The sequence below is a fragment of the Dipodomys merriami genome, unplaced genomic scaffold (assembly GCF_024711535.1).
Source record: "Dipodomys merriami isolate MVZ:Mamm:240054 unplaced genomic scaffold, mDipMer1.0.p SCAF_3, whole genome shotgun sequence".
NCBI classification, from domain to species: domain Eukaryota; kingdom Metazoa; phylum Chordata; class Mammalia; order Rodentia; family Heteromyidae; genus Dipodomys; species Dipodomys merriami.
Window position 1 is genome coordinate 101,173,879 of NW_027204492.1, and position 12,145 is coordinate 101,186,023.

The 12,145-nt window shown below is 42.6% G+C and overlaps 1 protein-coding gene across 8 annotated transcripts in view; it reads right to left on the bottom strand.

Annotated features, from left to right (window-relative positions):
- Nucleotides 1–10,734, bottom strand: part of Gk (glycerol kinase) — an 88,266-nt gene extending 77,532 nt beyond the window's left edge. For 3 of the 8 annotated variants that reach the window (XM_070040679.1, XM_070040684.1, XM_070040683.1), the window contains exon 1: nucleotides 10,531–10,733. In XM_070040679.1, the coding sequence (XP_069896780.1) occupies nucleotides 10,531–10,608 (78 nt within the window). In that variant the 5' untranslated portion in view covers nucleotides 10,609–10,733. Of the gene's footprint in view, nucleotides 1–6,942; nucleotides 6,981–10,530 lie in introns of those variants that run through there. The other 5 variants (XM_070040685.1, XM_070040686.1, XM_070040678.1 and 2 more) reach the window with 4 other exon arrangements.
- Nucleotides 10,735–12,145: the final 1,411 nt, after the last annotated feature.

Consider the following 12,145-nt stretch of genomic DNA (forward strand, 5'->3'; position numbering starts at 1 on the left):
AGTTCACAACTTTCCATCTGTAGCACTGTCCAACAGAAATATGGTACAAGCCAAATATATAATTTTATAAGCTAATAAAAAGAAACTGGTAAAAATCAAGTTTGATAACACATTTGATTCAAATACAAATAATCATTTCAACGAGTGATTAAATATTATATAACATTAATAAGATCATTTACTTTTTTCTTGTCATATGTGGAACAAATGTTTAACAATACCAGAAATAATGATGTAACAATCATTATTGTACCTGTATATATACACCCATTTGAGATCTTTCACCTATAAAATATTAACTTTTTGAAATCTAGTATGTACACACAGTCTACCTCAATTTTTTGGAGTACAACAATGGGTTTCAGCTGGTAGTACCATTTGGTACAATTACAGTCTACCTCCTCCTTCTCTGTCTCCCTCCCTCCTTTTTCTCCCTCTCATTCCTTCCTTCCTTCCTTCCTTCCTTCCTTCCTTCCTTCCTTCCTTCCTTCCTCCCTCCCTCCCTCCCTCCCTCCCTCCCTCCCTTCTTCCCTCCTTCCCTTCCTTCCTTCCTAACTTCCTTCCGTGGTTTGAACTCAGGGCCTGTGCTTGCTCAGTTTGCTTTTTCCTGTGGCACTCTACCACTTTAGCCATTCCTCTAGTCCTGGCTCTACTCCTGGACTAGCCACATTCAAATAGCTAGTGGCTATTGTATTGGTGAGCAAAGTTCTAGAGTACACCTAAACAATGAAACTGAGGTCTTCTGCATGTTAAGTCTCGTGAATTCTACCTACAGATGGACAAAAGCACAAAAGAGTCCAGTGGGGTTGGGATGGTAGCTCATAGAAGGGCCTCTCTCATAGGCCTGAGGCTCTGGATTTGATTCTCAACATTGTCAACAACAAACATTAATGATGTTTCTACAAGGTTTTATAATAGAGGGTAATTGACCCCACATAAAACCACATTACCAAGTAGCAAGAGCAAGAATGCTAGTTATTTTTATCAAGTAGATATTAAATGCCATTGTCAAGCGGGGTATTATAATGCACCTGTAATCACAGCACTCAGGAAGCTAAAGCAGGAGATCGGTGAGTTCAAGGCCAGCCTAGAGTACATAGTGAGAGCCTGTCCCAAAAGAAATAAACAAAAAAGACAAAATGAGCTAGATGCTTGAGATATTGTGGTCCAACATTTTCAAAACATGCTTCCTACATCTTTAGGACTCTTCAGAAGCTAAGAAAGAGGAAGAGACACCTCCAGCTGAGATCAGGACCCAATTTCTACAGAGTTTACCAGGTCAGCTTCCAGATTTAAATTCTTCCAGAAAAGAGATTAACAAAGATGAAAACAAAATGACACCACCAACTGAAACCCAGGGCCCTAACATAAGTAGTATTCTCATATGTGTAAATCAAAAAGCAAGAGATCAGACAATACTGACAAACAAAGATCCAGGTTTACAGACTGTCAACTCAGTGCTTTTCAGCTCAAAAATCATACTAATACCAATCATGATTTTTTTAATCCATTAAATGTAGCAGATGCAGAAAAAAATCTTATATAATAGTTAACAGGACAATGAAGAGGAGAAAAGATATCTAACACAGGCACGCGTGAAAAGGACTCTCAGGAAAGTTAACTTTTAAACTAAGAGTAAGTAGGGCAGAAGTGAGTTCACGAATGACAAGGGTACATGTATATGGTGTAGAGGCAAGCAAAGGTGCACACTGGTAGCTACAGCTGCTAAAATAGGATTCGAAGGAGACTAGGCTGGGCCAAATGTAACCATCATGTATTCTGAACCCACTGCTAGGAGCAGTTACTCTGTGAGGCCCCTAATTCTAATCTAGTTGGTATCCCTGGAATTTTACTGAAATAAGCCTTCAAAACAGCCTCTTTGGGGAGGTAGTTACCAGTGAGACTGGCAAGAATGTCTAATAAAGATGAAGCCTGGGGAATATGGCTCAATAGTAAAGTACTTGCTTAGCATGCATGAAGCCCTGGGTTCCATTCCTCAGTACCACATAAACAGAAAAAGCCAGAAATGGCCCTGTGGTTCAAGTGGTAGAGTGCTAGCCTTGAGTAAAGGTAGCTCAGGTACAGTGCCCTGGCCCTGAGTTCAAGCCCCAGGACTGGCAAAAAGATGATGAATATGGTCTACATAGTTTGTTGGCATGTATGAAAAAAAAACCTGTTGAAATTTATTAAGAAGGGAAGTAAGGGCTAAGGGACACTGGTAGATAAGGTCAGATTGAATGGGATACATTGTATACATGTATTTAAATGTCACAATGAAACTACTCTAGCATACAACTAATGCAACTAATGCATGCTAACTAGAAAAAAGGGAGCCGAATGCTGGTGGCTCATGCCTATAATCCAAACTACTCCAGAAGCTGAGATTTGAGGCTGGCAGTTCCAAGCCAGACCAGACAGAAAATTCTATGAGACTCTTATTTCCAATTAATGGCTAAAAAGCCAGAAATGGAGCTTTGGTTCAAGTGGTAGAATGCTAGCCTTGAGCAAAAAAAGCTAAAGGACAGTACCCAGGCCCTGATTTTAAGCCCTAATACAGAAAAAAGAAAGAAAGAAAGAAAGAAAGAAAGAAAGAAAGAAAGAAAGAAAGAAAGAAAGAAAGAAAGAAAGAAAGAAAGAAAGAAAGAAAGAAAGAAAGAGAGGGAGAGAGAGAGGGAGAGAGGGAGAGAAAGAGGGAGAGAGAGAGGGAGAGAGAGGGGGAGGGAGGGGGGAGGGAGGGAGGGAGAGAGAGAGGGAGAGAGAGAAAGAGAAAGAAAGAAAGAAAGAAAGAAAGAAAAGAAAGAAAGAAAGAAAGAAAGAAAGAAAGAAAGAAGGAAGGAAGGAAGGAAGAAAAAGAGAGGGGGGAGGGAGGGACAGAGGGAGAGAAGGAAGGGTATTAGATAAGATCCTTGCTGGGCTGGGAATGTGGCTTAGTGGTAGTGCTTGCCTAGCATGCACGAAGCCCTGGATTTGATTCCTTAGTACCACAAAAACAGAAAAAGCCGGAAGTGGTGCTGTGGCTCAAGTGGTAGAGCACTAGCCTTGAGCACAGAGAGGCTCAGGGACAGAGCCCAGGCCCCAGGCCTGGCCAAAAAAAAAAGATCCTTACTTTCTGAATTCCAAGTTAGTGCTAATGTCCTCAAACACAATGAGAGGACTCAAGGCTGGCTTCTCTGATATCCTGCTGCCACAATAATTGCACTGAAGGGAGCTCTTTTCTCTTATGGCTTCATTTTGGACAAGGCACGCTTTAGACATATGTGAATGATGTGTACAGAATAGAAAAGTGAGGCTGGACCAGAGGTATGGCTCAAGTGGTAGAGCAATTACCTAATAAGCATGAAACTCTGAGTTCAAAACCTAGTATGGCCAAAAAAAAAAAAAAAGAATAGTAAAAAGAAAATTAAACCCCAAGTCAAAAATGTTTTAAGCGGGCGCTAGTGGCTCATGCCTGTAATCCTAGCTACTCAGGAGTTTGAGATCTATCTGCGGATCATGCCATTCAGGGCAGGAAAGTCTGTGAGAATTATCTTCAATAAACTACTCAGAAAAAGCCAGAAGCAGTGCTGTGGCTCAAGTGGTAGGGCTCTAGCACTGAGCCCAAAAAGGCTCAGGGACAGTGCCTAGGCCCTGAGTACAAGCCCTGGAATAAGCAAAAAAGTTTTTAAAACACTGCTGAAATATTTCAATGTATGCATTCTGTTTTATAAGGAGTCAAGGAGAGATATAAATATTCTCCTTACTACATGTCCGTAAGTTTGTCTCACTCATCTTATGACTAATTTAGCCAGGCCCTGATAAACATGCACATTCACTTCCCTACCCATGTGATTTCCCCAATGGCCAACTCTTTTATGGTACACTAAAATTCACTATGAGATAAGACATAATTCAGGAATGTAAACTCTGCCTTTAGAACACCATGATACTACATAAAAATATGCATGACCAAGAATAAAAATACTTCCCACAAATTCATTGCATTGCCAGTTGGACCAGAAACAGCTTAATTATATCTTTCAACAAGTCATAAAAGAAGACATAGCAAATGGCCTGTTTTTGTCTTACAAAAAAGAAGTTGTATTAAATAGCATATGCATCTAATATAGTTATGGTTGTAAACTCCACATTTTCTCAGACCCTCCAGGTCTCCCAATTTAAGTTATTACCCCAGAGTCCCCTGGGCTCCTTAATGCTGAGAGGGAGTCATGTAATAAGTACCCAGTATATGATTGTGGGGAAGTAGACACTGCCCTGCCCCTCAAGCTCAAAATTGAAAGCTCTTAACTTATAAGCTTATGATAAAATGAAGAGCAGATGGCAATTCTCTGATGAGAATGTATTCATACCATGTTGAAAAATGAAATGGGCAAGAAAACAAGCCAGTATAGTAGGGAGAAAATAAACCACAAAATGATCCCAACTTTATAGTTATCAGAAGAGTGGCCTCACTCTACCTATGAGCCAAATGAGTTTTGACCAAATTTGCTGTTCCATAGGCTGGGAATGTGGTTTAGTGGTAGAGTGCTTGCCTAGCATGCATGAAGCCCTGGGTTCAATTCCTCAGTACCACATACACAGACAAAGCCAGAAGTGGAGCTGTGGCTCAAGTGGTAGAGCACTAGCCTTGAGCAAAAGAAGCTCAGGGGCAGTGCCAAGGCCCTGAGTTCAAGCCTCAGGACTGGCAAAAACAAACAAAAAAAAAACCCAAAAACAAATTTGCTGCTCCTTTTTCCCTGACCCATAATGGGTGCTAAATAAATGTGTGTTGAATAAATGAAAGAAAGCAAGAAAGGAAGGAAGAAGAGGAAATCTATCCATAAGCTTTATGAGATCTCTAAGTATGATGAGACAACCAGGGCCACGGCAGTGTTTCTTGCCAACACAAGCACAGAACTACAATTCTGCTCATTCTTCATATACACTAGTTGTCGGAACAAACTGATTATGCAACCATTATTCATGGTGACACACCTGAGTCCTACCCAAGAGCCACTGAATCTGAGTCATAAGGTGATCATAACCTGCAGTACTTATTCAAAGCAACATTTTTCCTATCTGGTTGAAACCAATTTGTAAGTCTGTTTTTCTTGGCAAACAATCATTTGTGACCATAATCCCATAATCAGAGCTGACTCTTGATAGGCTGGAAGACATCCCTCCCACAATTTCTCTTCTTTTCACTGAACTTCAGGCAGCTGAATAGCCAGAGGCAGTACTTAGGGGGACTGGTTTCAGAGGAGGACAGACCTAGACTTCAGTTCCACCAGTTACTCTGACCTTAGGCCCAGTCCCCACTCAGTCTCATCATTTGTGTAAAAAAGTAAAGTCTACCAATAGCACTAATGCCATCTACATCACATTAAATGGAATAATGCTGAAAAAGCTCTCAAAACAATACCTGACACATTTCAAGTCCCAAAACAATACCTGACACATTTCAAGTCCCAACATATACCCAGCCTCATTGTTAACACCCAACTTAATGGAAGAAAATTAAGTTACTAAATACAAGGAGGAAATTCACAGTTGAAGCTGAAAGTTTTGTTTCATAAAGGAATGTCCCCTCCTTAAAACCTGTTACACTAATTCTCTTTCCAAGAAGTTCCTACTCTGCAGTATGAGTAATTATGTGCCAACCCCAGTTCACTTTCCTATCAGACAAGTTGGACGTTTTCCTCTAGTACAAAACACATGCATAGGGTCCTGAAACTTAACAACTCAGTGAAGAAAAAAATGTGCTCTAAATTGCAGTTTTACCACTTAAAGCAAAGAAATTAGTTATGTACACTCAAGTCAGGAGGTTCTCTGATTTTTCTTGGCAAGGTAAGAGAAAACCAGAATTAAAAATCAGTTGACCTATTAACGAAACAATCTAATCGATAAAGAAGTATAAAGCGCCAGGCATTGGTGGCTCATGCCTGTAATCCTAGCTACTCAGGAGTCTGAGATCTGAGGATCGTGCTTCAAAGCCAGCCTGGGCAGCAAAGTCCATGAGATTCATCTCCAATTAACCATCAGAAAATGGGAAATGGTACTGTGGCTCAAGTGGTAGAGCACTCTCCTTGAGCTGAAGAGCTAAGGGACAAGGCCCAGGCACAGAGTTCAAGCCCCATGACCGACAAAAAAAAAAAAAGCTGTTGCCTGAATAAACACAATATCCAGGAAATTACAAAGACATAAATAGGTCTAAAAGGAGGTCCTGGCTCTCATATATAGTAGACATACAATTATAATGCAGGGAAAAGGTGATTAGAGCTATGAATAGCAATAATCATGGTATAAAAAGTGGTATCAGGCTGGGCACTGGTGGCTCATGCCTGTAATCCTAGCTACTCAAAAGGCTGAGATCTAAGGATCATGATTTGAAGCCAGTCCTGCAGGAAAGTCTGTGAGACTCTTTTTTTTTTTCAATAAACTATTTAGAATAGGCCAGAAATGGCACTGTGGCTCAAATGATAGAGTGCTAGCCTTGAACACAAAGAGGCTCAGGAACAGTGCCCAGGCCCTGAGTTCAAGCCACAGGACCAGCAAAACAAAACAAAACAAAACAAAAAAAAACAGTGGTATTAGAAAGGATAGAAATGTGGCAAAAGGTCTGAGGAAAACTACTAATAGATGACAGTCAAACTACTCTTAGGGACAGAACAGTACTGGGAAATAGGAAGGGAGGAGGCATTCCCCTCAGAAGAAAGAGTAATTCATTTTCTCCTTATAAAGGAAACTATTACTGCTAACAGAGAAAAAGGGAGACAAAAAGCTTGGACAGGTTATTGGCTTGGTGTAAGGTAAATATGCAAACTGAATGAATTATTTCCTGAAATCATGTGACTACTTTTACCTTCATAAGCTTCCTATTTACACTGTTTCCTTTCCTAAGGTACAAGTGTATCTCTTGATAGCAATCACCTTGCAATGGAATTACTTATTCAGCAAATGTCTTACCTGCATTTCATGCAGAGTGGTGTAGCAACTTCTTTCCTTATAACCAAAGGCCAAAAAAACAAAAACAAAAACAAAAATAACCCTCACTAAACAATTCCCAAGCTTTTTTCTACTTTTTTCTACTTCCCAAAGGATCTCAAAGTCTTTTTGGTGTTTGTGCCTGTATTGGGTCTTGAACTAAGGGCCTAGGCTGTTCCTTAATTTTGTTTGGTCCAAGCTGCCATTCTACTACTTGAGCCACAGATCCAGTTTGATTTTTTTTCTGATTAATTGAACATAAAAAGTCTCCAGGACTTTCCCACCTTAGAAATGTTATTCCCAGATGTAGCCTCTTGAGAAGCCAGGATTACAGGCTTGAGCCAGCAGAACCCTGCAAGGATGTCAGTCTTTTATCTACTTATGAAGACACAATTTCATAGTGGTTTCTCAAGAAGCAGACAACTTATAACTTTTTACACACTATTCTCAGTACGATAGGAATCTTTTGAACTAGAACTTCAGCTTACTCACTGAGATCATGCCCTACAGACCAGCAAACAGAATCCAGTGTTTAAACAAAAGATTGTGGCATTGTGAAGCTGAGCAATTCCTTCTCTATCAAGAAAGGTGATTGCCTTCAGTTGCCAGAATCTGAGAGGCCAGGAGCAACCTGTAGTGGATAAAGATTACCGGACAATAGACAGCAATAATAAAGAAACTACAAGAAAAAGCAAGCACTTTCAGGTGGCTCCTAAAAAGTTATAAACTATTTTACCTACTTTTATATAGGGCAAAGGATATAAAAACTTGAGAACGTCATTCTTGGTTTGACCCCCACAGTGCTTTATGAATTAGCTTCCACAGCTTAAGAGCTGAAAGCTTTCATTCCAACTTCTAAATTACCAGAGAATTAGCAGTACTGGGGTTTGAATTTAGGGCCTCTGGCTCGCCAATCACTTGAGAGCCACATCCCTAGCTCCTTTTGTTTTCATTATTTTTCTAATAGGATCTCACTTTTTGCTCAGGCTGGCTTGAATGAACCACAAATCTCTTATTTATACTTTTTTATCTGGTCGTGGGGCTTGAACTCTGGGCCTGGGAGCTGTCTCTGAGCTCTTCAGCTCAGAGGGCTCTACCACTTGAGCCACAGTGCCACTTCCGGTCTTCTGGTGGTTAATTGGAGATAAGAGTCTCATGGACTTCCTTGCCTGGGCTGGCTTTGAAACTCGATCCTCAGATCTCAGCCTCCTGAGTAGCTAGGATTACAGGTGTGAGCCACCGGCACCTGCCTTATTTATACTTCTTATAGCTGAGGTGACAAGCATGTACCATGGTTGCATGAGCTTTCCTTGGTTGAGATTGCCCTAAGGACTTATTGTCGCTTCCAAGTACTATCATCCCCATCTGCTTCCTGAGTACATATTATTATAGTTGTGAGCTGCTATCAGCTTTCCTTACTTAAAAGAATAAAAAGATCTGCTATCCCTGGGCTTGTCTTCCAGATTAACAGCTACTATCATTCTCTCCTATTATATACTACTCTCCAGTCTACTCAGCTCCTCCATTTGTGTGGGCAGTTCCTGAATATGGTTTTAAAAATCAATGCACATGGCTCATGCCTGGTAATCAGGAGGCTCACAAGATTTAGATCAATACTGCAAGTTCCAGGCCAGAATGGTTCATATGAAGACCCTATCTCAAAAAAATTCAACCACAGTTGGGACGATGACAATGGTAATATATTTTATGTACCAAACAAATCCAGTTGGGTGGACTTTCTTATAATTTAGGATTGCTTTATAACCACTGATACATGAATATAAGGCAAAATGAAATCTACCTTAAGGGATTAAAACATAAACAATTGAGAGCCAGGCCCAGTGGCTCATGCCAGTAACCCTAGCTATTCAGGCTACTGAGATATGAGGATCACAGTTCAAAGCCAGCTTGGGCAAGAAAGTTCCTGAGACTTGCATCTCCAATAATCTATTCAGAAAAAGACAGAAGTGGTGCTGTAGATCAAGGGGTAGAGTGCTAGCCTTGAGCAAAGAAGCTTTGGGACAGAGCCCAGGCCTGGAGTTCAAGCCCCAGGACCAACAAAAATAATTATAACAATTTAAGATGTGTGGAACTATGTCTTGGCAGCTCAAACCAGGATTAAATCACTGAAATGAAAACTATAAATGTACTGAAAGTATATAAATGTACTGAAAGTGTCTCGGTTTAGACATGGAAGATAGGTATCTGGATCAAACCACAAATGAAGTTTTAGGCAAATGCCAGCTAAACATATAAAATGCAATATATATGGGCTGGGAAGGTGGCTCAGTGGGAGAGTGCTTGCTTTGCATGCATGAGGCCCTGGGTTCGATTCCTCAGCACCACATAAACAGAAAAAAAGCCAGAAGTGGCACTGTGGCTCAAGTGGTAGAGTGCTAGCCTTGAGCTATAGAGCTGAGGGACAGCACCCAGGCTTAAATTCAGGCCCCACAACCGACCAAAAATAAAATACAATACATATGCAATACATATATGCATACAGACTGTAAAGGTGGGCTAAGCTCATAGTTCAGTGGTAGAGTGCCTGCCCAGCACCACAAAACAGGTAAAACAAGGGGAAAAAAACACGTGAGATAAAGAAAAAGGAGCTAAATAATCACTAAATACTTCCATCAACTTTTACCAATCTTCATTTAAATCTACTTTTAAATGCTCTTACTGCCCACACCAGGATGACACGGTGGTTCTAAGGTGTTGGACTTAAATAAACATCATAAACGCAATGATCTATCACTTTAAGCACAAGTTTCCTAATTATACAAAAGTAACCGGCAGCGAATTGCTTAAATGGCACTGTTTTCTAGTAAAACCCCACTGTCATGCACGGTAAATAAAAACAGACATATAATTCCCCTGTCTCGGTATGCTTGGAAACAAACGGAGAGGCACAGTATTTGTAAAGGACAAAGTACCCAAACTGAGATTGTCGACTCTTCTAAACGAATCATTCTGGAGGAGAAAAAAAGAAGCAGGGCTCCTAAGTCATTTCTGCCACCCCCTCAGCCTTCTCCCCTCTGCAGTTTCTGTGAGCGAGCATGACAATGCAGCATCACGCCAAGACTTAGTTCTTTCTAGTGCTTAAAAGGACGCTGTGTTGGGCTACCACAGCCGTGACACAGCTTTCCCTCCATCCAAGGACGTCCTGTGTCTCACAGGCCAAACGCTTGTGGGGAAGCCGGCGGTAGCGGTCAGTGTGACCACCTGTCCCCTGCTGCACGCGGACCGCTCTGCGTGGATGCTCGGAGAATCCCCAATCTGTTTGGGGGGGCGGGGGACAACAAAAATCCTCTCCATTAGCACGTGGTCTGCCTCCCCAACCCAGGCTGCGGCGACTGCTGAACTGGGCTGCAGGGGTCTTGGAAGGCCAAAATTGCCCCAACCCCCGGCAGGGTGGCCCTAGCATTGCAAATCCCTCTGTGGCCTTCTTCCTTTCCTTACCCAGCAGCCAGGGACCGTAAGAGGGGCGGGGTGAGAACACGACAGCCAGCCCTTCTGAACCCGATCTCCCGGTGCAGACTCTGCGCCTCCTTATATGTCACCCAGGCTCACCAAAAAACGTGTCGAGCTGGTACCCTGGTCCACTGCCCCCACCAACGGCCCCAAAACTGCTTTCTTCGCGGCTGCCATGAAACCACCTTTAGGTCGATGTACAATTTGGCCGGTCTCCTGGATGACCGTGGCCGGCTGGGAAACTGCAAGCAGTCAAACACGAGGGCGAGGCTGAGCGGGGAGGCTGAAGGCTCTGACCGCGTTTCAGGCAGCCCCTTTACCCGCGCGGAGCCTTCTCACCCCGCCCCTCCAGCCCAGACCCCGCCCCTCCCGCGTTCCCTAGGGCTTTGGGGGCGTGGCGAGGGGGGGCGCTGTCTTCCAGGCTGCCCAATAAGCAAAAGCGGAAAAAAGAAAAGGCCCACAGTTCGGACATTCAGAGGGCGGTGAGACGCTACGAGGGCGGGTCTGGGGCGCAGTGGAGGATGTGCCCGGCGCAGTAGGTCACGTGGAGGAGGCTAGGGTGCGGAAAGCCTTTGCTGGGCTGCGGCTCTGGCTCAGTGGAGCTGTATCTGCATATTAGCCTTAAGCGCCTCTGGCCCTTAGGAAAAAAAAGTCCCGTACACCCGCACCCTGGGGCTCACGCCTGTGGGTGAGTCCCCAAACGCAGAACTGTTTGTTCTGTCCGGTAGGTTTGGCAGAGCCCAACGTGAGTGACAGCGTGAAGCCACCCGAGCCCGGCCTTCCCGCGCTTCCCACGCCCCGCCCAACTCCCCGCGTTAGGCCCCAGTTAATAATAGTAATAATCTCTTTTACAGGGACTGATCCCAGGTGAGACCAATTGAAGTAACACGCGAACCCCTCACCTTTGCAGGTTTTTCAGGGACAAGGTATGCGGAAGTTCTTTAGCATTCAAGGAAAACACTGGAAAAAAAATCAACCTCCCCAAATCCCTCAATTGACCAACCAGGCAGAAGGCGTCAGGCACCTCCCAGGCTGACGCACCCCAGCTCGGGGCTTGGCTTTCCTCGGGTGTCCCCACCCCCTCACGCAATTTCCGCTCGCTTTATTAACTGCTGTGACCTGCAGAGAAAAAAGAGATTCTTCCTTGACCTTGAATTTACCTTGTGAAGATCCTTTTCAGTCACGAGTTCTGCAGGCTTGTAAACTTTAGACCTACAGGGCAAAATAGCTTTCAAAATTATGGCTTTTTAATGTATAGGTATGCGTGCCAGTTTATTTCATATTCAATGCCTATAAACATGTTAATATATGTTCATATACAGGAATCATCATATATATTTCCATGCTATGCAGTCTGGGTTGTTATTCTAAAGCATATAATTTTTAATTGCTAATTAAAAACTCACTGAATGTATTTCATTACTTGCCACTTTCCAAAGCACTCCATTATTCCCTCTTTTTTAAAAAAAATAATTTTATTGTAAACATGCTGTACAGATGGGTTATAGTACATGAGTAAGATAATGAGTACATTTCCTTATTCCCACTCTTAATTTGTCATCACTTTCCCACATCTCACAGTGTTTTGGAATTTAGACCTCAGCCCTCACTTTGTCCACTCTTTGTTTACAGTACATACATAGTTTTACTACATTTGTTAGGAAGGCATAGTCTACGTACCTATCAGGTCTTGGTATTTAAAATAAGGTCTGCT